Source organism: Lithobates pipiens, unplaced genomic scaffold, assembly GCF_037356315.1.
Source record: "Lithobates pipiens isolate NorthernLeopardFrog02 unplaced genomic scaffold, aLitPip1_a1.2 Scaffold_8, whole genome shotgun sequence".
In the NCBI taxonomy this organism is placed as follows: domain Eukaryota; kingdom Metazoa; phylum Chordata; class Amphibia; order Anura; family Ranidae; genus Lithobates; species Lithobates pipiens.
Genome location: NW_027507903.1, coordinates 588,905,342 through 588,930,754, shown reverse-complemented (window position 1 = coordinate 588,930,754; position 25,413 = coordinate 588,905,342). Strand labels below are relative to the sequence as shown.

The window sequence follows — 25,413 nt, the reverse complement described above, 5'->3', positions numbered from 1 at the left end:
ACCACCTATGGGAAAGTGGCCTAAGGCATGTTAGACTTTTAAACGGCAAATATGGTGCCTTTTGAACTGGAAACCAGAGGCAGGACTTTTCAAGTTTAGTTTGTAAAATGGCATTTGCATTTCTGCTGTGCTTGGTATATACCTGTCTCACCATATGTAGGCATTTTCTAAATGTGTTCTCTCCATTTGGGCATGAGGATGTTGGATATTACTCAGTGGCGGCTGGTGGGTTCTGATTTTGGGGGGGCGGCAAACAAAGGACACCCCCCCCCCTCGGCGCATGGAACAGCACTGAATTGACTTTATTTTTAGCGTTTGTGTGTGTGTGTAATTACATTGTCTTCTGTGCCCCTTTGCAGCAATACCAAGATGCCATTCGTAGCCACAAAGCTGGGAAGCCAGTCAATGTAGCAGAGCTACCGGTGCCACCAGGTCTGTATGAACAGTTCAGCCTGCTGTTGGTAATGCATTGTAGAGGATAAAGTGCTTCATCCCCATGATAATCAAAAAGAATTTAAAGTGATTGTAAGGTTTTTTTTTTTTAGTTTTTTTTTTTAATAACAAACATATACTTACCTCCACTGTGCAGCTCGTTTAGCACAGAGTGGCCCCGAAACTGCTCTTCTGGGGTCCCTCGGTGGCTCTCTCGGCTCCTTCCCGCTTCAGATAACCCCCTAGGGGAAGCGCTTCCCCGAGGGGGTTACCTTGCGGGTGCACTCCCGAGTTCAGCATTCGGCGTCCATAGTCACCGAATGTATGACTCCTCATTGGATTTGCTTGACAGCAGCAGGAGCCAATGGCTGCGCTGCTATCAATTTATCCAATCAAGCTGAGAACCCCAGGCAGAGAGACAGCGTGTCCCCGGCGGGTAAAGTTCCAGGGCTCAGGTAAGTAAAATGGGGGGGCTGGGGGACCAGTCACTGCCAGGTGTTTTTTCACCTTAATGCATAGGATGTATTAAGATGAAAAAACAAAGGTTTTCAACCCCTTTACAGGAAAACCATATCCTAGTTTTACACATTTAGATTATAAATGGCTTTGCACACCTATTAAATCAATAATATAGATGCTATATCTTTTTTCCATGTAAACTTTGTTTTTACCATTGACTGCTTTTTCTTTATGTATATTTAGGGTTTCCTCCAATCGAGGGATCGAATGCTGCGCCTGCAGACCAAAGTCTGGTAGGAGTGTTGGAGACGGCAATGAGGTTGGCCAATCAGCAGGAGGGAGATGGTGATGACGACGATGATGACGAGGAAGAGGAGAAAGGGAAAGCCTCTTCTGTTGCGCTGAAGGTTAAGCTTTGTTCTTGTAATGAGGGTTATAGCTTTCAGGATCTCTTGACTCCAGCTTCATTACTTTTCTGATTTGGGTAAATAGAAAAGAGTTAAATATTCTGTCACATATGGAAATTTCCACTTGCTTTCTTTCCATGTGACACCAGGACAGGAAATGTGGGTTGTGGTTGTCATTGGGACAAGAAGGCACGAGGAACAATAAAGGTTCTAAGCCTTCATCACTTTGTTAAAAACCTGTATCAGTATGCTCTTTGGAGAGATTGCCCTTCACTTACTGTCTTGACAGGATGTGAAGCAAAATCTCCAGAAGAGGGATTGCAACGAAAAACTCTAATCGAGGGATGTCCAACTCCATTTCATAATGGGCCACATCAGTATAGTGGTTGCCCTCAAAGGGCCAGTTGTATCTGTAAGACTATATAAATGGATCTACTTTAATTTATCATATTAACCGCTTCCCCCAGGTGGACGTCATATGATGTCGCAGACTTTGAGTGGAGATATCTGAATGATGCCTGCAGCTACAGGCATCATTCAGATATCTTAATTTTTTCAGCCAGCAATTCCCTACAGTGTAAAAGCCATCTTAGCAGCTGTTTTAGACACTTGATTGCTTTTACAGATGGTGGGAGGGGACATCCCCCCTCTCCTACCATCCTCCGTTGCTTCCCTGGGCTCTCCCGTGTGATCAGGGAGCCAGAGAACGGATCTGGCGGTGCTGCCAGTTTACCATAGAGCTGGCCTTGGAGGTGACGTCACTTCGGCTCTGTGACGTCACTTTTCGCCAGTGACGTCACTTCGGCTCTGACAGATGTAAACACTGCCATTTTGCTGAAAAGTCTGAGGTCGATTTAAAAAAAAAAATCGGGCTTTCCAGCAGAAAGAGATGTGGGGATTTATAAACATCCTTTTGTAATGGGAATAAAAGTGATAAAGAAATGTAAAAATAGTGTAATATATATATATTTTTTTTTAAAGTCCCCATCCTCTCATGCTCGCACGCAGAAGCGTACGCATCTGTAGGTCGGACTTTTATTTGGTGAACTGTTTTAATAAAATGTTGCTCTATTTTGTATTATAGGATGAGAAACGTGCAAAAATAATATAGCAACTGTAATCGAATACTGTTATTGTTAGTGTTACTAAACCCAGGACCCTGCATTCACTATATCTGGTCTCCCACAGTACACAGAACATGGAAATGCAATTATTTTAGTAAATATAAACTGCTAAATACCTTTTCTCATCAGCAATTAGAACATTCTTTGACCAGACACGGATAAAGTCACAAGCTTATAGGAGGAGTTTTCATTCTCCCCTGATTGTCCTATGAGGCTGCAGGGCCCCTGACTCTGTCTGAACAGTGCTGATTGGCTATGTGCTGATCACCTGCACTCTCCCAAGAAAAAAAACTCTAGAAACACACACCAAACTGAGCATGTGTAACTTGTCCCCAAGACTATTTTCTATCAGAAGATAGATTTGGGACAGTGGAAGAAGGGGCGGATCAGAGAGACGGGATCAAACTGCCTTTTTACACAAGGATTAACCCCTTCCAGTGAGTATAACATGCTTTACTGTATATACAGACTGATTTTACTGTTGTGGGTTTAGTAACACTTTAAAATATATAAAATGAAGGCACCCTGTGACAGAAAAGTTCTTATACTCACTCCTCCAGCAGCCTGTGCCTCCGGCCTTCCTTCTATTCCAGCTCTGCAGCCCCCACCAGACTCTCCAACCTTTAACACTTTGCCACTTCTGGGGGTGTCCGATGCCTTTGTCCTCCACCGCGTGCCTTGATTCAGTCCTCCAACTCCTAAAGTACTACAAGACCCAGCAGTGACATAGGGATTGGAGAGAGGGACCACAGTACTTGGTGAGGGAAATGGGCATCCTGGCATCCAATACTCTCATAAATTTATAATGCTGAGATTGGTGGAGGCGTCACCACTGGAACAGAGGGGAGGCCTCGGAGACGGAGGATGACTTGACAAGTTATTGTCTTGCAGAGGACCTTTTATTTGGATTTTTTACCATGAGAAGCTTGTTTTGAAATAAAGCGATTCTAATTGGGACTTTTTTCTCTTTTTTTTTTTCCTTTTTATTGTGACTGTTTTCTTACAGCCTGTTCCTCGGCCAGGAGCATTGACACAACCACAGTCAACAGCGCCCAAGACCTCTCCTTCCAAAAGCCCCAAATTGTCTGGAAAAGGTTTGATTTCCCCTTAATCCTCCTTTTTTCTGTTTACTTTTAGTTAAAGTGGTAATAAACCCAAAACCTAAAATGTAATCTATGCAGCTTACCAATCATTCAATGTGATGGCTGCATTCCTTTTTAGGCTCCCCCCCCCCCCCTTGTTTTCACCTGGTGATTTGGCCAGTAACACACCACCTGTATTAAAGTGCCTCCAGTCTGGATGAAGGAGCACATGGGGGCAGCTACTGGATAGAAGCATTGTCAGTCTGGAGGGAGGAGAGTGTTAGATGTACTAGCAACCTGTACAATTTATACCCAACATGTCACACTTCAAAATTGCACCCGCTCGCGGATTGCCGACAAACTTTTACCCTTAAAAATCTCCATAGGGGACGTTTAAAACATTCTACAGGTTGCATGTTTTGAGTTAGAGGCGGTCTAGGGCTAGAATTATTGCTCTTGCTCTAACGATCATGGTGATACCTCACATGTGTGGTTTGAACACCCAGTTCCAAATGCGGGTGCTACTCGCGTATGCGTTCACTTCTGCACGAGCGCATTTATTATAATTTATTTTGCCTTTTTTGTTTTTTTATTTTTACACTGTTCTTTAAAAAACAAAAAATAATTTTTTTTATTCCTATTACAAGGATTGTAAGCACCCATTGTAATAGAAAAAAAGCATGACAGGACCTCTTAAATATGAGATCTGGGGGTCAAAAAGACCTCAGATCTCATATTTACACTAAAATGCAATAAAAAATAAATGTCATTTGGGAAAAAATAGCCCTTTATGGGCGGAAGTGACGTTTTAAAGCCGCTTTCGCCCTGCAGTGTTACTCGTCTCCATACCCAGGAAGAAGGATCAGATCGACTCCACCGCTACCGACGGCTCCGGTAAGCAGCGGGGGGGGGGCCCTCTCCCGCCACTAATAAAAGTGATCTTGTGGCGAATCCGCCACAGAAACCACTATTATCAGAAACTGGACCACCCGCCAAAGAGATGGATACCAGGGTTATGGCAGTTAACTGCTGCCATAACAAATATTTCCCTCTTCAAAGTGAGGACGTATATTGGCATGCAGTGGTCCAGAAGTGGTTAAAGTATAACTGAAGGCAAAAAACTTTTTATTTTTATTTTGTATATAGTGGAGAGGGATTAGAACACCTGTCAGTTTTTTGTTGTCTGTGCCCCCGTTTAAACAGATTAACTCTCTCTAGTCGTTCTGTTTACTATTATCGTTGAAAGTAAAAGAAAATTCCAAATTTTGCGTTATCCCCAGAAAAGTAATAGAGGGGAAATCTTCCAATGGGTACACTAGTTTTGGTAAACTGGGGGTCCCCAAGGAATTCCCTTCATTTACAGGGATTTCCCCTTACTTCCTGTTTGGCTATGGGACAGGAACTAAAGGTAAATCTCCGCAATGGGAAATAAATCTGAAGGGGGTTATCCCTTCCTTGCTCTATCCAAAATGGAAAAAAAAAAAAGTTTTATCTATAGTTTAAGTATTTTCCCTAATTTGAAACAAATATGCACATCAGGATTCTGACTTAGAACCTTAAATTACACGACAGCGACAGCCAGGTAGCTATCATTTCCAGGTCAGGAGCGAGTCTCTGTCTTCAGCCATTCCCATCAGCTCTAGAGCTTTCACTGTTTATCGTGTCTACTGTACTGTTTTGCCCCTTCCTGCAATTTCAGCTCCGTATTGATCCAATTTCCCAAATTTCTCCTCTTTTTTCTGTCCTCCACTACTTGTAGCTGGGCAGCAGCTGCAGTTTCTGGAAGGAAGAAGAAAACAGCTTATGGCAGCTGCCCTCCGTTCAAAACAACACAAAGACATAGAAGGGGCCAAGATTTATCTACGCCAAGCCAAGGGCCTGGACCAAATGCTGGAGGCGGCACGTGGTGGACTGCCTGTGGATATCACCAAGGTAGCTTAGAAAATATAGCACTGGCTGCAGTGTAATGGTACCTCCTCTGCTTGCAAGGGCAAATATGTGACCCTTCATGTTTAACCACAGGTACCCCCTGCTCCCGTTAGTGAGGGCGATTTCAGTCTGGACCCACAAAGGAAAGGTGCCGCCTTAGCCCAGAATGGTGAGAAGTACAACAAGATCATGGACCAGCTCAAAAAACAGCATGAGGTAGGCACTGCTTATTGACAGACTGAATTTAATGCCCTTTAATGCAGCCTTTCTTAACCTTTTCAACATGGAGGAACGCTTGAAATTTCTGGTTTCAGGGAACGCCTGCTAAAAATGACTATATCTACAACTCAGGATACATTAGTGTGATGGTCGATGGAAAGTATGCTCCTTACACTTGTGGTTATAGAGAAGAATTGCCCTCTTACAGATCTGGGATGTCACTGGAATTGTATCTGAGAGGCAGAATCTGGGATTGTCAGCAAACTCTGGAGCAGCATTTCTCAACCAGGGTTCCTTGAGAGGTCTCCAAGGGTTCTGAGGTGATCTACCTGTCAGTTGCAAGCAGCTGACAAGTAGATTGCATGGACACTATTGGTACTATTGGCTGTAGCATGCTGTTCCCCGTTTGCCCCTCCTCCTCTCATGTCCATCCCTGGTGCTTGTATATGACATCATCTGGGATGGACAGGATAGGAGGAGGGGCCAGCGGGGAACAACATGCCACTGGAGGAGTTATGAATGCTGCCTCTGAAGTGAGAAGAAAGCTGGTACTGTAGTGTGCCCAGCTGTGTCCCATGTAATGTGCACTACTCTCATGAAATGTGACCTGTGCTCTGTTCCATGTAATGTACAGTGCTTTGAAAAAGTATTCATACCCTTTGAAACTTTCAATATTTTTGTCATGTTACAACCAAAAACGTAAACGAATTTTATGTGATAGATCAACACGAAGTGGATAGAAAATGGCAAATGGTTTTCAATTTTTTTTACAAATATGTGAAAAGCGTGGCATGCATTTGTATTCTGCCCCTCTGAGTCAATACTTACAATGCACTGAACCACCTTTCACTGCAAGTCTTTTTGGGGATGTCTCTACCGTATTTGCACATCTAGAGAATGAACATTTTGCCCATTCTTCTTTGCAAAATAGCTCAAGCTCTGTCAGATTGGACGGAGAGTGTCTGTGAACAGCAATTTTCAAGCAGATTCTCAATTGGATTTAGGTCTGGAATTTGACTGAGCCATTCTAACATAAATATGCTTTGATCTAAACCATTCCATTGTAGGTCTGTCTATATGTTTAGGGTCGTTCTGCTGGAAGGTGAACCTCCGCCCCATTCTCAAGTCTTTTGCAGACTCTAACAGGTTTTCTTCTAAGATTGCCCTGTATTTGGCTCCATCCACCTTCCCATCAACTCTGACCAGCTTCCCTGTCCTCACTGAAGAAAAGCATCTCCACAACATGATGCTGCCACCACCATGTTTCACGGTGGAGATGGTGTTTTCAGGGTGATGCGCATTCTTCGTTTTCCACCACACATCGTTTTTCTTTTAGGCCAAAAAGTTAAATTTTGGTCTCATCTGACCAGAGCACCTTCTTCCACATGTTTGCTGTGTCCCCGACTTGGCTTCTGGCAAACTGTGAACGGGACTTCTTATGGCTTTCTTTCAACAATGGCTTTCTTCTTGCCACTCTTCCATAAAGTCCAGACTTGTGGAGTGCACGACTATTAGTTGTCCTGTGGACAGATTCTCCCACATGAGCTCCTCACATGAGTTACCATGGGCCTCGTGGCTGTTTCTCTGATTAATGTTCTTGCCCGGCCTGTCAGTTTAGGTGGACGGTCATGTCTTGGTAGGTTTGCAGTTGTGCCATTCTCTTTCCATTTTCGGATGATGGATTGAACAGTGCTCCGTGAGAGGTTCAAAGCTTGGGATATTTTTTATAACTTAACTCTGATTTAAACTTCTCTATTATTTACTAATTAGGTGACTTCTAAAGACAGTTGGTTCCACTAGATATTTATTTGTAAAAAAAAAATTGAAAACCATTTAGAATTTTCCTTCCACTTCACAATTATGTGCCATTTTGTGTTGATCTATCACAAAAAAAAACCCATTAAAATACATTTACGTTTTTGGTTGTAATATGACAAAACGTGGAAAATGTCAAGGGGTATGAATACTTTTTCAAGTTACTGTACATCTTACTATGTACAACAGTCTTTAAAGCTTAGATTTGGTGCTGGTAACCAGCAGCCAGGCTTGATCTTTTCTTTTTACAATAGTTTTTATTGAGATTTGGGAAATGCAAGAATAACTTGGCAAAGTATAATGCACAAAGTACAAGAACTGTGCCCTCATCAGGACTGCTGTTAGAAATCACAGGTCCTGTACAGTCTACCTGACTGGGTCTGGGGCCTGAGCCCAACCACCGCTCCCGCTAGTCCGCAGGCAGCAAGCAGAGAAAAAGGAGGCAGCTTGGACTGTTTGCCTTGGAGAAATAAGGATGTTGCAAAACTGCACTAACAGTGCAGGTATCAGGTGTATGTATAACATTTACAAAATGCAGGTGTCAAGAATATGTAGTGCAGAGTGCAGGGGTCAGGACTATGTAACTTACACAATGTAGTTTCAGGAGTATGTACTGTAGTGTTTGCAGGATTCTGGGGTACGTACATAGTGCAGGGGTCAGGAATGTTTAATATACAGATTGCAGAGGTCAGGAGTGGGTAATGCATGTAATGCAGGGGTCTGGAATATGTCAACCCGAAAATGAAGAAATATTCCGCTTACTGTCCCCAGGGCCCCCCACTGAATACAGGGGGACCAAAGACGTTTGTTTTCTAACCCAGCTGCTTAGCGGGGGGTGAGCTTATTGGTGGGCAGGATTTGTGAGTCCCCGTCCACTCTACCTCTGGGCCCCCCTCCTGGGATGGCAGCTCCAGGCCGGGTACGGGAGGGCTGGTGGCCCCTCCTTATCAGTGGCCCTGTCCCCCACATTCAAAAGCCACTTGCAATCAAAGAAAACAGAAGACACTGACATTATATACTCTCAAAAACAGAACCGCTTACGCACAATAAACCATAGTACAGTTAATGACTGAGTCAACTAGGCTGAGCGAGTGGCCACAGAAACACATCCATCTGAGAGTTAAGGTTGCTGAAGCAATGATCAAAGGGCATTATCATTGCTAGGGATGGGAAAATCTGCTATGCGTATAAGATGCTCTTTCAAAACTTTGAGAACGTAACCGATTTACCGAGACGACGATAATGTGACTAAAATATGGGGGACGTCCCTCTTATGTAGCATAGGGACAATCCACAATGTTAAGGATAGTAAGATGAGGAGAAAGGAAGAACTGACAGAGTAAAAGAATACGTGGCAGATCCACTGGCTATCCACTCCAAGAACGTTGCTTTATAGTGGATGTAAACCCAGTGTCATCCTTTCTAAACTACTGCCATAGGGGTTATCTATAAGGATATACATGCCTCCTGCATGTATCTTTACCTGTCAAATGTCTCCCCTCTCTCTGTTATGAGACCCGAAAAAAACTGCATATTCTATGGGTGGGTCTGTTGTCTGGAGCTTGGTGGGTGGAGTAATGTCAGACTCCCCGCCCACCTCTACACCCCCCTTGTCAATATGCATTTTCTCCTGTGTATTTCTTACACTGAACTTCTGCTATGATCTCTAACATCCAGTGAAAAGACAGGAAAGTAACCACATGACTTCAGCATGCCCAATTATGCTGAGGTGTGGAACATCCAATCCTGGCAGAGCAGCAGAAGAAAGGAGTTGGAGGGAATTAAACAATAATGCATGTCTCTTAGGCTAGTGCACGAGATATGTAAATCACCTGTCACTCACAGCAAGGGGGAGGATTTGACAAAGTTTTTCTCTGTTTGTCAAGATTTATCTCACTGAACAATAAAAGAGGATTACTCAGAGCTGGATTAATGCTTTGTGGTAAGACGGCTCAAATGATAGGAAATCTTATATTCTACATTATGACATCAAAAAAAAATAAATGGGTTTACATCCACTTTAAGAGAATTTCTCTGGGGTGTCCTGTTAAATATTTAATCCAGAGGCCCCAGATTTGTTCAAAGAGTTTTACTTTTTCATTTAGGATTGCTGAAAGATGCTCATTGGCCATGACCCAGGACAGTTTGGCTTCAACCAAGTCAATTGGTATTGTAGCCATCCTTCAGGACCTGGCTATGGAAGAAAAAATTCTGTCGCAAGCATCAATGTAATCAATCTTCACATGTATCTCGAGGCACCCTCCACCGGGGTACACATCAACGCTTATTGTGTGGATTCTTTCACACTTCCATGGGTGAGGGAATTGAGGAGGTTCTATATATGTATCCAAAAATGCCTCACCTTCGGGCATTGCCACCATATGTGATATTTTGTCCCCTCCTGCCCGCAGCCTCTAAAACAAAGCAGAGGACATAGGTTGCAATCCTAGCTGGGACCTTGTATCATCATATTAATACTTTATAGTTTGCTTTGATTATTGAGGTATTGATGAGCTATCTTGATGCATTTTGCTCCAACGTATTCCACTCCTCTATTCTCAGTGTTTTTAGGATTGCGATTGTTTGCTGGGCTTGGAAGTGATAACTCCTTGCAATGAAGTTTCTACTAGGGAACTCTGTACATAGTAATTGTACATAATTGTAATGGCTGCATCCAGCTGCTCCAGTTACTGGCAGCAGTTCAAAATTATATATAGCCTGATGTATCTAATGTGCACCTCTGTCATGCCTTATAGTGAACCTGTGAGACCGGGCTTTAGATTTTCAAGTATTTACATATATATATAACACTTTGTTTTAATTAGGTGAAATTTCATGTATATTAGCATAAGAACGTCTGTATCCATTGTTAAGGTCTGTTCTAATGATTGTCCCTTTTTTGTATCTTGCAGATGTGTACATCTTCCTCTCAGCAGTTCACCCATATGGGAAACATTACAGAGACAGCAAAGTCAGTACTCTTTCTTCCTGTGTGGTTGTTTGGTGCATTTGAGTTGCATGTTACACTCCTCTCCTAGTTTTTCCGTCTGCATTTGAAGTCTGAATTTTCTCGGCTCTGATTCGGTTTGTGTTGCTTCCTTACACTGCATAATGCTCTCTGTTTAACCACTTGCTGACCAGGCCTTTTCTGGAACTTTTTGTTTTAAAGTGGTAAACCCATACAAACCACTTTGACCTACAGGTAAGCCTAGATTAAGGCTTACCTGTAGGTCCAAGAAATATCTCCTAAACCTACACGGTTTAGGAGATATTTGCTAAAAGACAGTGACAGCTGTCTATGGCGCATGCGCTGTAGACAGCGGCGAGCAGGCACACTATCGCCGTTAGCAGCATTCCGCATGCGCGGGAGTGGCGTCATCGCTGCTCCGGCCACTCACAGCGCCGGAGCAGCGATGACGTCACTCCCGCGCATACCCGGAAGGAGGACACTCCAGACTACAGGGGACAGTGGTGACATCGCTGGCTCCTGTGTCAGGTAAGTGACACATAATGGGCTACTATGCGATGGATAGTAGCCCATTATGCTTTACCTTTGCAGGGAGACAAAGAGGAAGTAACACCCATCAGGGTTTACTTCCTCTTTAAATCTCAATTTTTTGCTAGAAAATTACTACTTGTCACACAGCGTTTGCATAGTGGTCTTTCAAACGCAATTTTCTTGGAAAAAAATACACTTTAATGAATAAAAAAAGAAAAAAAACACAATATTTACCCCAAATTTTTGTATAATGCGAAAGATGTTATGCCAAGTAAATAGATACCTAACATGTCGTGGTTTAAAATTGCGCGGACGCTCGTGGAATGGCGACAAACTACGGTACTTGAAAATCTCCATAGGTCACACTTTAACATTTTTTTACATGTTACCTGTTTAGAGCTACGAATGAGGTCTAGCGCTAAAATTATTGCTCTCGCTCTAACGTGTGCGGCAATACCTCATATGTGTGATGTGAATACCGTTTTACATATGCTTGCACGACTTACATATGCGTTCATTTCTGTGCGCGAGCACGGAGGGATGGAGTGCTTTTAAAAAAAAAATTACTATTATTTTTACACTGTCTCTCTCTATCTTTTTTTCTAATCACGTTTATTCCTATTACAAGGAATGTAAACATCCCTTGCAATAGAAATAAGGATGGCAGGTCCTCTTTGAGAGATCTGGGGTAAAAAATACCTCAAATCTCTCATTTACCTTTGAGAGGAAAAGATAACAAAAAATAAGTTTTTCTATGGCCCGGGAACCGGAAGTGACATCAGACATCGCTCAGGTCCTCCCAGGGCCATTTTGGCCTCACTCTTCTCCATTCCCAGCTACCGATAGCATCCGATTGGTCTTTGGCTTCACGGATCGGTCAGGTAAGCCCGGTAACAACTGGGAAACGGTGGGAGGGAGGGGCAACCCTTCCACTACTTTTCAAACGTACTCCCATGCTGAATCAACTGGTGGGACCATTTTTATCAGAAAGAGAATCGTGTAAGGGAGGGTTATAACCCCTGTAGGTTTTTCTTCCATCTGTGTCCCCTTGCAGAGATTTACCTTCACTTACTGTCCCATAACCAAAGAGGAAGTGAGAGGAAATCCCTGAAAATTAAGGGAATCCCTGGGGGTCCCCAAAGTCACCAGAACTATTGTCTCCACTGGAAGATTTCCCCTCTATTATTTTCCCAGAGACAACCCAAAATGTTTCACTTTCAGTGATGGCAAACAGGACAAATAGAGAGGATGCATCTTCCTAATGGGGGCACAGTAACGCTTTATCACTTTACATAGTTAGTCAGGTTGAAAAAATTCCTGCCTGATCCCCCAAGAGGCAATCTGATTTTCCCTGGATCAACTTTACCTATAAATGTCAGTACCCAGTTATATTATGTACATTTAGAAAATAATCCAGGCCTTTTTTAAAGCAATCTACTGGGCTTGCCAGAACCACCTCTGGAGGGAGTCTATTCCACATTTTCACAGCTCTTACTATGAAGAAACCTTTCTGAATTTGGAGATGACGTTTTTTTTGCACTAGACGTAAAGCCTGCCCCCTTGTCCTCTGTGATGACCTTAAAGTGAATAACTCAACACCAAGTTAACTATATGGACCCCTTATATATTTGTACATGTTGATCATATCACCCCTTAATCTCCTCAAGAGGGAATAGATTCAGTTCCTCTAATCTTTCCTCATAGCTGAGCTCCTCCATGCTTCTTATCAGTTTGGTTGCCCTTCTCTGCACTTTCTCTAGTTCCCCGATATCCTTTTTGAGAACTGGTGCCCAAAACTGAACTGCATATTCCAGATGAGGTCTTACAAATGATTTGTACTGGGGCAAAATGATATTCTCTCTCTCTCTCTCTCTCTCTCTCTCTCTCTCTCTCTCTCTCTCTCTCTCTCTCTCTCTCTCTCTCTCTCTCTCTCTGGAGTCCATACCTCTCTTAATACAAGAAAGGACTTTACTCGCTTTGGAAACTGCAACTTGGCATTTCATGCTATTATTGAGCTTATGATCTACCAAAACCCCCAGATCCTTCTCCACTATGGATCCCCTCAGTTGTACTCCCCCTAGTATGTATGATGGATGCATATTCTTAGCCCCCAAGTGCATAACTTTACATTTATCAACATTAAACCTTATTTGCCACTTGGTTGCCTAATTAGACCGTGCATTGAGGTTGGCTTGTAAATTGCAGACATCCTGTAAGCATGTTATTCCACTGCATAGTTTGGGGTCATGTGCAAAAACAGAAATTATACTTTTAATCCCAGACCTAATATCATTCATAAAGATATTAAAAAGTAAGGGTCCCAACACCAAACCTTGGGGTACACCACTGATAACCTTAGACCATTCAGAGTAATGCCCTGTACACACGATAGGGTTTTCCGACAACAAAATCCATGGATTTTTTCAGACGGATGTTGGCTCAAACTTGTCTTGCATACACACGGTCACACAAAGTTGGTTGCAAATTCCGAACGTCAAGAACGCGGTGACGTACAACAAGTACGACGACCCGAGGAAAATTAAGTTCAATTGCCAGTGCTGCTCTTCTGCTTGATTCCGAGCATGCGTGGCACTTTGTGCGTTGGAATTGTGTACACATGATCGAAATTTCTGACAACGGATTTTGTTGTTGGAAAATTTGAGAACCAGATCTCAAATTTTGTGTGACCGAAATTCCTATGGAAAATGCGTGATGGAGCCTACACACGGTCGGAATTTCCAACAACAGGGTCCTATCACACATTTTCCATCGGAAAATCCTATCGCGTGTACAGGGCATTAGAGTCATTAACCACTACTCTCTGAATTCTGTCTTTTAGCCAGTTTTCTATCCATTTACAAACTGATCTTTCCAAGTCTGTAGTCTTTACCTTACACATGAGCCGTGTGTTGGGAACTGTGTCAAACGCTTTTTGCAAAATCCAAGTATACAATGTCCACCGCCACCCCTCTGTCCAAGGTTTTACTTACCACCTCATAAAAAGAATCAGGTTTGTTTGTCTTTATTGAATCCATGATGTCCGTTGCTTAAAATATTTTTTCCAAAAAAAACTCGGCTATGTGGTCTTTTATTAAATGCTCCAGTATCTTCCCGATTTATAGATGATAAACTAACAGGTCTATAGTTACTTGGTAAAGACTTTGATCCCTTTTTAAATATGGGCACCACATTGGCCCTACGCAAATCCAATGGTACTATTCCTGTCATTAATGAGTCCCTAAAAATTAGAACCAATGGCCTTGAAATGAGCTCAAATCTTTTAGGATCCGTGGGTGAATGCCATCAGGTCCAGGTGCTTTATCCACCTTTTATTCTTTCTAAATATTTCTGGACCATATCTCTTTTGAGCCATTGTGGATCATCTGGGGCTGTGTCACTACCACCCCCATTATGGCCATGAGCTCCCCCATGCTCCTTTGTTTACACAGAGCAGAAGAAAGTATTTAATACATTTCCCTTCTCTTTGTCCCCAGTCATCCATTCTAGATTATTTTGTTAAAGAGGAAGTAAACCCTGATGGGTTTACTTCCTCTTTTTTTCCCTGCAAAGGTAAAGCATAATGGACTACTATGCATCGCATAGTAGCTCATTATGTGTCACTTACCTGACACAGGAGCCAGCGAAGTCGCCGCTGTCCCCTGTAGTCCGCCGCATCCATGTTGCTTGTGGCGTCTCGCAGCTCCGACGAATCACAGCGGCGCAACCGCGATGACGTCACTCCCGCGCATGCGCACGGGAGTCGCGTCTCGCAGCTCCGCTGCTGCCATACGGCGAAGCCGCGATGACGTCACTCCCGCGCATGCGCACGGGAGTCGACAAATTTGGCAAATCCATTCTTGGATTTGCCGCATTTAGTGCGCCTGCGCGCCACTGTCTACGGCGCATGCGCCGTAGACAGCGGTGCCCATTTTCGGGCAAATATCTCCTAAACCATATAGGTTTAGGAGATATTGCTTGGACCTACAGGTAAGCCTTAATCTAGGCTTACCTATAGGTCCAAGTTGTTTGGAAGGGTTTACTTCCTCTTTAATGGCCTACATGCTCAGACCTGACCTTTTTACTATTGATATATTTGAAGAATTTTTGGTGGTTGTTTGTATCTTTTGCAATTTGTCATTTGTTTTGACTTTCCTTTTTACATATACTGTTATATTCTTTGTAACATTTAAACAATGATGGCATTCCTTCGTTTTTATATTCTTTAAAGGCTCTTTTTTTATTATAGCCATTTTAACTTTGGCTGTGAGCCCCAGGTTTTACTTTTAGCCTTTTAAAATTATTGCCTATGGGATTATACTTCATAGCGAGTTTACATACAGTGACTTTGAAGAATTCCCATTTCTGTTCTGTGTCCATTGATGCCAATATTCCTCCCCAGTCTAAGTCCTGGAGAGCAGCCCTCATCCTTGGAAAATTTGCTCTCTTAATGTTAAGTGTTTTTATCTTACCCGTATGTGTTTTGTTGCTTACAACTAACATTAAATTAAATCATGTTGGAAGTCACTACAGGCTGCTGTAAGGGTAGAGTAAGTTGCTCCATGTACAGTAATAGACCCACATTTATTTGGCAATTATACAGCTCTGTTGTATTGTTTGTGCTTTACCTGTTGAAATTATGTTTTCTTCTGAGTACAATTCTGTCTCCCCACATTTATCTGTGCTGTACTCTGTCTCATTTTATCTCATCCATACTCAGTCATGTTTGGGGCCAACCATTTTCTCTTCTATGCTCTGTCTTGTCCTGGCCAACCATTTTCTCCTCCGTATTTTTGTCTTGTCCTGGCCAACCATTTTCTCCTCCACACTTCGTCTTGTCCTGGCCAACCATTTTCTCCTCCACACTTCGTCTTGTCCTGGCCAACCATTTTCTCCTCCACACTTCGTCTTGTCCTGGCCAACCATTTTCTCCTCCACACTTCGTCTTGTCCTGGCCAACCATTTTCTCCTCCACACTTCGTCTTGTCCTGGCCAACCATTTTCTCCTCCACACTTCGTCTTGTCCTGGCCAACCATTTTCTCCTCCACACTTCGTCTTGTCCTGGCCAGCCATTTTCTCCTCCACACTTCGTCTTGTCCTGGCCAGCCATTTTCTCCTCCATACTTAGTTGGCCAGGACAAAATGATTTTCTCCTCCACACTTTGTCTTGTCCTGGCCAACCATTCTTTTCTGTATGCTCTGTCTTGTACGGGAGGTGTACTGCCTCTCGTACCACCAAGTTAAAGTTTTTGTTTTTTTGTCCTTGGACAGTCCGACTCCTAGATTCTATTGATACACCAGACATACAATAAAGAGGGAGGTTCTAAGAGGGTTAGTTGTGTGTAGCACTGGAAAGAACTACAACTTATTTACAATTTTTAGATTTTTTTATTGTAAAACAACAAAGAAATTGCTTGGTTCTCTCCATCTCCTGTGTCTCTAGTTGTCCTTTTTACTTTCTGTTCTGTCCTCTTTCCCTTACCTATCTTCCTCTTACTCCCCATCTGTCTCTGATCCCCTACACAACCATGTGCATGCAGTAACACCCAGCGATGCACATTTTGTTTTTGCATTTTAAATGCATTTTTTGTTCATGTTTGCGTGAGAGAGAGAGAGAGAGAGAGAGAGAATAGATTTTCCTTGGTGCAGAAGAACATTTTTGCCCTCTTGTTTGCTCTCTCCCCTTCTCTTCTTCTTCACTACTCTCTCCCTCTCCCCTCCCTCTCTTCTTCGCTCAGTAGAAATCTGAAGACTTTTTTTATTTTTTCGTTATCGCCAGGTATGAGAAATTAGCAGAGGAATGCATGAAGTATATAGAGATTGTGAAGCAGGCACACGTGCGTGGCCTACCAGTGCCTCACTGCCACTATGAGGAGCGAACTGTCAGCATTGTCAAGTAAGTAACTGTAATATATGTACAGTACAGACCAAAAGTTTGGACACACCTTCTCATTCAAAGAGTTTTCTTTATTTTCATGACTATGAAAATTGTAGATTCACACTGAAGGCATCAAAACTATGAATTAACACATGTCCAATTATATACTGAACAAAAAAGTGTGAAACAACTGAAAATTTGTCTTATATTCTAAGTTCTTCAAAGTAGCCACCCTTTGCTTTGATTACTGCTCCGCACACTCTTGGCATTCTGTTGATGAGCTTCAAGAGGTAGTCACCTGAAATGGTTTTCACTTCACAGGTATGCCCTGTCAGGTTTAATAATTGGGACCATCAGTTGTGTTGTGCAGGAGGTGGATACAGTACAGCTGATAGTCCTACTGAATAGACTGTTAGACTTTGTATTATGGCAAGAAAAAAGCAGCTAAGTAAAGAAAAACGAGTGGCCATCATTACTTTAAGAAATGAAGGTCAGTCAGTCCGAACAATTGGGAAAACTTTGAAAGTGTCCCCAAGTGCAGTGGCAAAAACCATCAAGCGCTACAAAGAAACTGGCTGACATGACGACCGCCCCAGGAAAGGAAGACCAAGAGTCACCTCTGCTGCGGACGATAAGTTCATCCGAGTCACCAGCCTCAGAAATCGCAGGTTAACAGCAGCTCAGATTAGAGAACAGGTCAATGCCACACAGAGTTCTAGCAGCAGACACATCTCTAGAACAACTGTTAAGAGGAGATTGTGTGAATCAGGCCTTCATAGTAAAATAGCTGCTAGGAAACCACTGCTGAGGACAGGCAACAAGCAGAAGAGACTTGTTTGGGCTAAAGAACACAAGGAATGGACATTAGACCAGTGGAAATCTGTGCTTTGGTCTGATGAGTACAAGTTTGAGATCTTTGGTTCCAACCACCGCGTCTTTGTGCGACGCAGAAGAGGTGAACGGATGGACTCTACATGCCTGGTTCCCACCGTGAAGCATGGAGGAGGTGTGATGGTGTTGGGGTGCTTTGCTGGTGACACTGTTGGGGATTTATTCAAAATTGAAGGCATACTGAACCAGCATGGCTACCACAGCATCTTGCAGCGGCATGCTATTCCATCCGGTTTGCATTTAGTTGGACCGTCATTTATTTTTCAAATAGGACAATGAGCCCAAACACACCTCCAGGCTGTGTAAGGGGCTATTTGACCAAGAAGGAGAGTGATGGGGTGCTGCGCCAGAGGACATGGTCTCCACAGTCACCGAACCTGAACCCAATCGAGATGGTTTGGGGTGTGCTGGACAGCAGAGTGAGGGCAAAAGGGCCAACGAGTGCTAAGCATCTCTGGGAACTCCTTCAAGACTGTTGGAAAGCCATTTCAGGTGACTACCTCTTGAAGCTCATCAACAGAATGCCAAGAGTGTGCGGAGCAGTAATCAAAGAAAAAGGTGACTACTTTGAAGAACCTAGAATATAAGACATATTTTCAGTTGTTTCACACTTTTTTGTTCAGTATATAATTGGACGTGTGTTAATTCATAGTTTTGATGCCTTCAGTGTGAATCTACAATTTTCATAGTCATGAAAATAAAGAAAAACTCTTTGAATGAGAAGGTGTGTCCAAACTTTTGGTCTGTGTGTGTGTGTATATGTGTGTATATGTATATGTATGTATGTGTATATATATATATATATATATATATATATATATATATATATATATATATATATATATATATATACCGCCGGTAACCCAGCTGCTCTCTCTGACTCTTGTCTGCCACCTACAGGGTCTTCCCGGACCTGACCCTTTCAGACCTTGTGCTGTATGTGTCGAAAGCTGTGAATTTACCCACACCCGCCGGTAAATATTACGCACTTATACCTGCCTGTCATTTTCCTCTTCTGTTTTAATTTTTTAAGGCAATTTATTTCTGTCTCAGGATCATCTCAGAGTGATATGGACACCTTTGTTCGATTTGAATTTGCCTATCCTAGTACGGTAAGGAGCACCAAAAGGCTAAACTATATAAATGATTCCCTAACTCCTCTCGCACACTGTGATCAGTATTAGTGTATCCTAATTTATTGAATTTTTCATTTTCTTTAAATTAAAGATGTTTCCTTCAGAGATATAAGACTCCAAGGTGGGAGAGGAGGCAAAGCTTGGCAGTCTGCAAAAATAATTCAATGAGTGATGATTTTTACTAATAACTGGAATTCCATCCATCACTAAATGTCTGAGGTTTGGTGAATTAAAGAGACCATGCTGGGCAAATGGAATCTTTTTTTTAAAGCCCACTACCCTACGCTCACCTTCACAGCGCTCCCCTGTGCTCTGTCCTCCATGAAAGCTGCTGCTGCAAAATGTCTGTTGCTGCTGAGTTTAGGGGAGCATGTGACCTCCCAAGATGCAGTGCTCAGATCTAGCAGTTAATTGTCAGGGCAAAAGGATCTTTTTGAATGGAATCTATCTGTAACATGATGAACCCCAGGCTAATGATGCTGTGAGGAGTCTGGCAATAGTGGCCTCTAGTGATTAATGGGAGCTTTGCCTGCGAAGGGCAACAACGTTCTTGACCATTTTTTTCTACCTCTTGCTTTTATTTACTTTATACATGTGAAGAGAGATGTCATTTTTTTTTTTATGTATATCCCTCTAACTGTATACAGCATCGGTGCTCAACCTGTAGCCTACCAGCTGTTGAGGAACTCCCATGAGGCATTGCAAGGCTGAGAGTTACAAGCATGACTCCCAAATGCAGAGGCATGATGGGACTTCTAGTTCCCTAACAGCTGGAGAGCCACAGGTTGAGCACCCATGGTATAGAGCAGTGATGGCGAACCTTGGCACCCCAGATGTTTTGTAACTACATTTCCCATGATGCTCATGCACTCTGCAGTGTAGTTGAGCATCATGGGAAATGTAGTTTCAAAACATCTGGAGTGCCAAGGTTTGCCATCACTGGTATAGAGGCACCTCTCGGCTATCACTAATTGTTTCAAATAAATAAAAATGTTACTTGGTGTTTTTTTCTGATCAAAATTTTTCATTGATAGAAGATGTGTCTGCATGGGGTATATACAGGTACATCTCGAAAAATTTGAATCTCATCAAAAAGTTTATTTATTTCAGTAATGCAATTCAATAAGTGAAACTCATATAGATTCATTACACACAGAGTAATATATTTCAAGCATTTTTTCATTTTCATTTTGATGATTTTGGCTTACAGCTAGTGAAAACCCAAAATTCAGTATCTCCGAAAATTTTGAATATTGTGAAAAAGTGCAATATTGTAGACTCGTGGTGTCACTCTAATCCGCTAATCAACGAATGGGGTCAAATCGCACCACACTGAATCACATGTGAATTGCGCAGGAATGTGTTGCCGTTCCTATGCGATTCATATGCAGTTTATTGTGTTAGCCGAGGCTCAGTAAGCTTATATTGGATTGTCAAATAATTGTTTGTATTGTTATTACAAAGCTGATATTCTAAAATGAAAGTGTCTGTTGTGACCGTAGAAGGAATGATTTAATTTTAGATTGTTGCTAGGTGTCTGCATCCCTGGCTAAGCTCCACCTAACTGCCATTCCGATGTAAAAATGGAGCCCTATAGTCAAGAGCACAGCTATTGGACAGGGTGCATTCAGGTAGGTGGAGCTTAGCTGAAAAGTCAACAAAGTCAGGCCCCCTGTTACACTGGGAAATTAAATCGAATGCACAAACAGGGGAAGGTTTAAATATGCAACGTTTACTTACCTAGCTTGTTGATGCATTGCAGGAGGAAGCCCAGCGAGATAAAACCAATGTAATAAAGGGGACCAACTCACCAGGTATGGCAAAGATGTGTTATCAGAGTGGTGATCGGTGTTCTGTAACATGACTACTTTAATGTCTCTTGTGTTATGTTCTAGTGTTTAAGGAGAAGTTTAAGCTCAATATTAATCGTAATCACAGAGGTTTGAAGAGGGCGATACAGGCAAAAGGAATCAAATTTGAAATCATCCAGAAAGGGTAAAATAGGGATTAGCGCATTTGAAGCCATGTCGTGGATCTCATTAGATATTAATACATCTGCATTGTGTACTGTTGTTGAAGGGGGCTCTTTAAGTCCGATCGTATCTTGGGTTCAGCGCATCTAAAACTGGAAACTCTGGAGAGCAACTGTGAGATCCGAGATATTCTGGAGGTAAAGGGATGTTCATCCAGTAGTATCACTGCTCTTCTACTCCCCTGTCTTTGCCATAGTGTCACTTCATCAGATACCTCAACAATCTTACAAAGGAGATCACCCAACAGACTGCTCTCCTTCTCTACACCCGGCTTACATCCTCTCTGCTCTCCTTCTCTACACCCGGCTTACATCCTCTCTGCTCTCCTTCTCTACACCCGGCTCACATCCTCTCTGCTCTCCTCCTCTACACCCGGCTCACATCCTCTCTGCTCTCCTTCTCTACACCCGGCTCACATCTCTGCTCTCCTCCTCTACACCCGGCTCACATCCTCTCTGCTCTCCTCTACACCCGGCTCACATTCTCTGCTCTCCTCTACACCTGGCTCACATTCTCTCTGCTCTCCTCTACACCCGGCTCACATTCTCTCTGCTCTCCTCCTCTACACCCGACTCGCATTCTCTCTGCTCTCCTCCTCTACACCCGACTCACATTCTCTCTGCTCTCCTCCTCTACACCCGGCTCACATTCTCTCTGCTCTCCTCCTCTACACCCGGCTCACATTCTCTCTGCTCTCCTCCTCTACACCCGGCTCACATCCTCTCTGCTCTCCTCCTCTACACCCGGCTCACATCCTCTCTGCTCTCCTCCTCTACACCCGGCTCACATGCTCTCTGCTCTCCTCCTCTACACCCGGCTCACATTCTCTCTGTTCTCCTCCTCTACACCTGGCTCACATTCTCTCTGTTCTCCTCCTCTACAACCGGCTCACATTCTCTCTGCTGTCCTCCTCTACACCCGGTTATATTCCTCTCATCCCCTCTGCTTTCTTCCTGCTCTTATCCTCTTTCCTTCTCCACACCCTTCTCTTTTCCTCCTTCCTCTATCTGCTCTGCTTTCTTCCAGGAGACTTTTCATTCTGTACTCTGCTCTTGTTTTCCCTATGCCTTGCTTGTATCCTTTCTGCTCCATCTGCTCTGCTTTCTTCCTCTAAACCCTGCACTTCATTGTGCTTTCCTTTTCCTCTAAGTCCTGCTCTCCGATTCTCTGCTTTCTCCATGTACACTGTCCTTTCATCTTCTATGCACCTTCTTCTACCCCCTGCTCTTATGCCCTCTGCTTTTCCTGCTCTATATTTTCCTCCTGTGCCCATTACTTTTATACATTCCTCTCCATCTGCTGTGTTCTTTTGTTTTGCATCCTACTTTCATCCTCTATGCTCCATATGCTTTTCTCTCCTTCTGTACGTGCGTATCTCTGCTTTCCTTGCTGTACATTCTGCTGTTATGGTTTATGATTTCCTGTACATCCTGTTCAAATAGTCTACTCTCCTATAAACTCTGCATTTATAGTCTGTGCTGTCCTTCTATATACCTTACTGTCATCCTATCTGCTCTGTTCTCCACCTTTCCTGTGTTCCTCTAAACCCTGTTCTCATTCTCTCTGCTCCACTGAGCTCTGCTTCTCTACACCTCGCTGAACTTTCTTCTGTCTCCATCAGCCCTCCATTTACCATCTTCCTCTTACCTCTGCTCTGTCTGATTTACTTTCCTTTTTCTACTATGCTTTTTCTCCACTATTTGTTTTTTTTTTTCCCCCAATTTTTGTATGGTCTGCTCGATCATTGTCACAGCTTGGCAGCATTATTTTTATGTTTGTCTCTTTTTTTTGCATTGTTTTCCTAGGTGATGGATGGCCGCAAACCTACTGGGGGAAAACTGGAAGTGTTAGTTCAAATTCGTGAACCCCTCACATCTCAACAACTCAGCAGCACCACCGAGAAATGGCTGGTTGTAGAGCCCATCTCTCTTCCTCCAGTAATAATCTTCAAAGTATTTTAATACCACATGACCATTTTAACATGCATGATATCTTTAAATTCCCCAGAAATGCTAACCATGATTATGAAAATAAGGATCAATACTGATACAAAAAGAGTTTGACATCTTCGTTTTTAAATCTAGCCGTTAGTGCGTTGCCCATAGTAGAAATGGGCAACTCATAAATAGAACTTCATACATTTAGGCCAAAATGCAAAGAAAATCCCAACAAGTGTATATTAATTGGTTTGTGTGAAAGTTATAGAGTCTACAAAATATGATTGTATATACTGGAATTTTTGCAACTGTAGATGCTAAACTCATAATGGCAGTGATCAGCGAGACTGTGATAGTGTGGCGGGAAATCTGGTGCTAACAGACCCTCTGGGAGGTACACTGACATCAATAGTGACACTAATACTGTGATCAATGATAATACTATACACTGTTACTTTAATAGTCACCTCGGCTTGGGAGGGGTTAACATTTAGGAAGGGGTTAACTGTGTGTCTAACATTGTGTAATATGCGCTGCTTTTACTAACAGATCTGGCTATTTTTTCTCCCTGCTTTGCAGGGAGAAGAAACAGCCAATTGCTACTCTATGTAGAGAGTCTTGTGTTGTTTGTACACACAGGACTCTTTGCTCTGACTGGACACAGCCGATTAGCAAGTCTCAGCCATAAAGCACTGGCTGGGACTTGCTGACAAAATCCCACTGTATCCAACCACAACGTGGGTCAGCAGGCTCCCAATGTTTAGGTTGCTGAGGTGGAATTGAGCTTTAGGAAAATCATCTGCTTGAAGTGAAAAAAAAGAAAATTGGCTCTAAAGAAATTCAAAAAAGGTGCTATACGGTGGTATAATTATAACATAAAAAAATACAAAACGACAGAGGGGACTATTGGCTAAAAGTACACACATAAGTCATCTTCTTTTGCTCTGTTTCTAAATTGCAATTTTCTTTTCAGGCGACTGCTCCAAAACCCAAACAGCCAACACCTAATAAGTCCGGAGGCAGTAATTCTGTATCCAAGTAAGATTATTATTATTGTAGCAAAGTCTCTAGCCTCCTCCAGTCTAAGAACCTTCAGGGCCAAAGATAGCTGACCTGCTTCTGTATTTGGGGGGGTTGTGAGGCATAGTGGGTGCAAGGTGAATAAAGTTATTGGGCGCCAGACACTTCTTGGATGTAAAAGAGGTTTTATTTCTCAAGTCCTTTTTAGATTTTGAGGGGGAAAAAGGGTTAGGGCCAGGACACCCTTAAGTAGTTGCAATTTCAATTGACAGACTCCGAGACTTCAATAGGAGAACAGCCATACAGGGAAAGGCACATCCAGGATTGCTGTCCCCTATGGCAAAAGTCTTTAACAGTTCCTAGCACAAATTTTTAGTCTTCTTTGCTTCAATACAACTTCTTGTAGTTCTTCAGCCCCTTGAGCTCCTGATCTCTCACTAGACCCTCTGACTCACTGACTCTGCATCCCCAGAGCTCCTCAAAGCTTTGTGGTGGTATCTCCCTCAAGCGTCACCCACACTTCCCTGCCGGGTCTCTAGCTTGGGACTCCAGATGCTTCTCAAGCTTCACCCCTGCTAACCAGCTCAGTCCCTGGTTTGACACACAAGGTTGCTCTGCAAGCGTCGCCTCCACTGTTTGGGTCCCTGACTTGATCACAGCCTGAAGTTTCCAGATTCTTCACCGTGACCATTTGGCGAGAATGCTGCTCCAGTACTTTCTTCAGTTACCCAATGTGGTCACTTGTAATAGGACGATTGGCCCCTTTGTGGCGACAGCTTCCCTTCTTTCTCCAACCACTGACCGGTTCCTTGACCACCGGAAACGTCACTTCTGATTGGAATGCAAGCCGCAATCCCAACCCTGCACTGCTCTCTTACTTCTGGAGAGGTCCCTACACAGCCTAGCAGCAGGATGCCCCTGGGATTGGCACAATCTCCGGCCTAGCAGCCTGGGGGCGTACGAAACATGTCCACCCAGAGAGTCGTCCAGGTGGCACAGAATATAGATCACCTAACTCCACCCAAATATATATGCTCTCCCAGCAGGCCAAGAGTTTCAAGAAGACCCCTGCTCATTGGCTGAGATACCCCATATATCCATAACCTGACCTTAAAGGGATTGTAAAGTGATTTTTATTTTTTTTTTGTTTTTTAAATAACAAACATGTTATACTTACCTCCACTGTGCAGCTCGTTTTGCACAGTGTGGCCCCGAACCTGCTCTTCTGGGGTCCCTCGGCGGCTGTCTCGGCTTCCTCCCGCAGGTGCTTCTCACGTTCATAAGAGCTCCCTCGCATGGTGAGAAGCATCTGCGGGCGCGCTCCCGTGATACAGCCGGCGGCTATAGCCGCTCGCTGTATTACACTGCCCCGCCCCTGGCGCTCCGCGTCAGTGGATGTGATTGACAGCAGCGCGAGCCAATGGCTGCGCTGCTTTCCATCCATCCACTCCAGCCAATCAGCGGCCAGGCTGAACAGTGGAAAGGATGTCGGGGGACAAGCGCGAAGGGTGAGGTAAGTAAAACGAGGGGGCTGGGGGCGCAGGCACTGTGAGA

The 25,413-nt window shown here is 43.3% G+C and overlaps 1 protein-coding gene across 2 annotated transcripts in view; it reads left to right on the top strand.

Moving 5' to 3' along the window:
* CC2D1A (coiled-coil and C2 domain containing 1A) overlaps positions 1 to 25,413 on the top strand; it is a 99,654-nt gene that overhangs the window by 51,375 nt on the left and 22,866 nt on the right. For both annotated transcript variants that reach the window (XM_077470449.1, XM_077470448.1), the window contains exons 11-24: positions 360 to 432; positions 1,135 to 1,298; positions 3,429 to 3,516; positions 5,264 to 5,436; positions 5,527 to 5,649; positions 10,380 to 10,438; positions 16,744 to 16,860; positions 18,634 to 18,707; positions 18,787 to 18,845; positions 20,632 to 20,683; positions 20,765 to 20,864; positions 20,949 to 21,039; positions 22,708 to 22,839; positions 23,813 to 23,877. In XM_077470449.1, the coding sequence (XP_077326575.1) occupies positions 360 to 432; positions 1,135 to 1,298; positions 3,429 to 3,516; positions 5,264 to 5,436; positions 5,527 to 5,649; positions 10,380 to 10,438; positions 16,744 to 16,860; positions 18,634 to 18,707; positions 18,787 to 18,845; positions 20,632 to 20,683; positions 20,765 to 20,864; positions 20,949 to 21,039; positions 22,708 to 22,839; positions 23,813 to 23,877 (1,370 nt within the window). The remainder of the gene's footprint in view (positions 1 to 359; positions 433 to 1,134; positions 1,299 to 3,428; positions 3,517 to 5,263; positions 5,437 to 5,526; positions 5,650 to 10,379; positions 10,439 to 16,743; positions 16,861 to 18,633; positions 18,708 to 18,786; positions 18,846 to 20,631; positions 20,684 to 20,764; positions 20,865 to 20,948; positions 21,040 to 22,707; positions 22,840 to 23,812; positions 23,878 to 25,413) is intronic.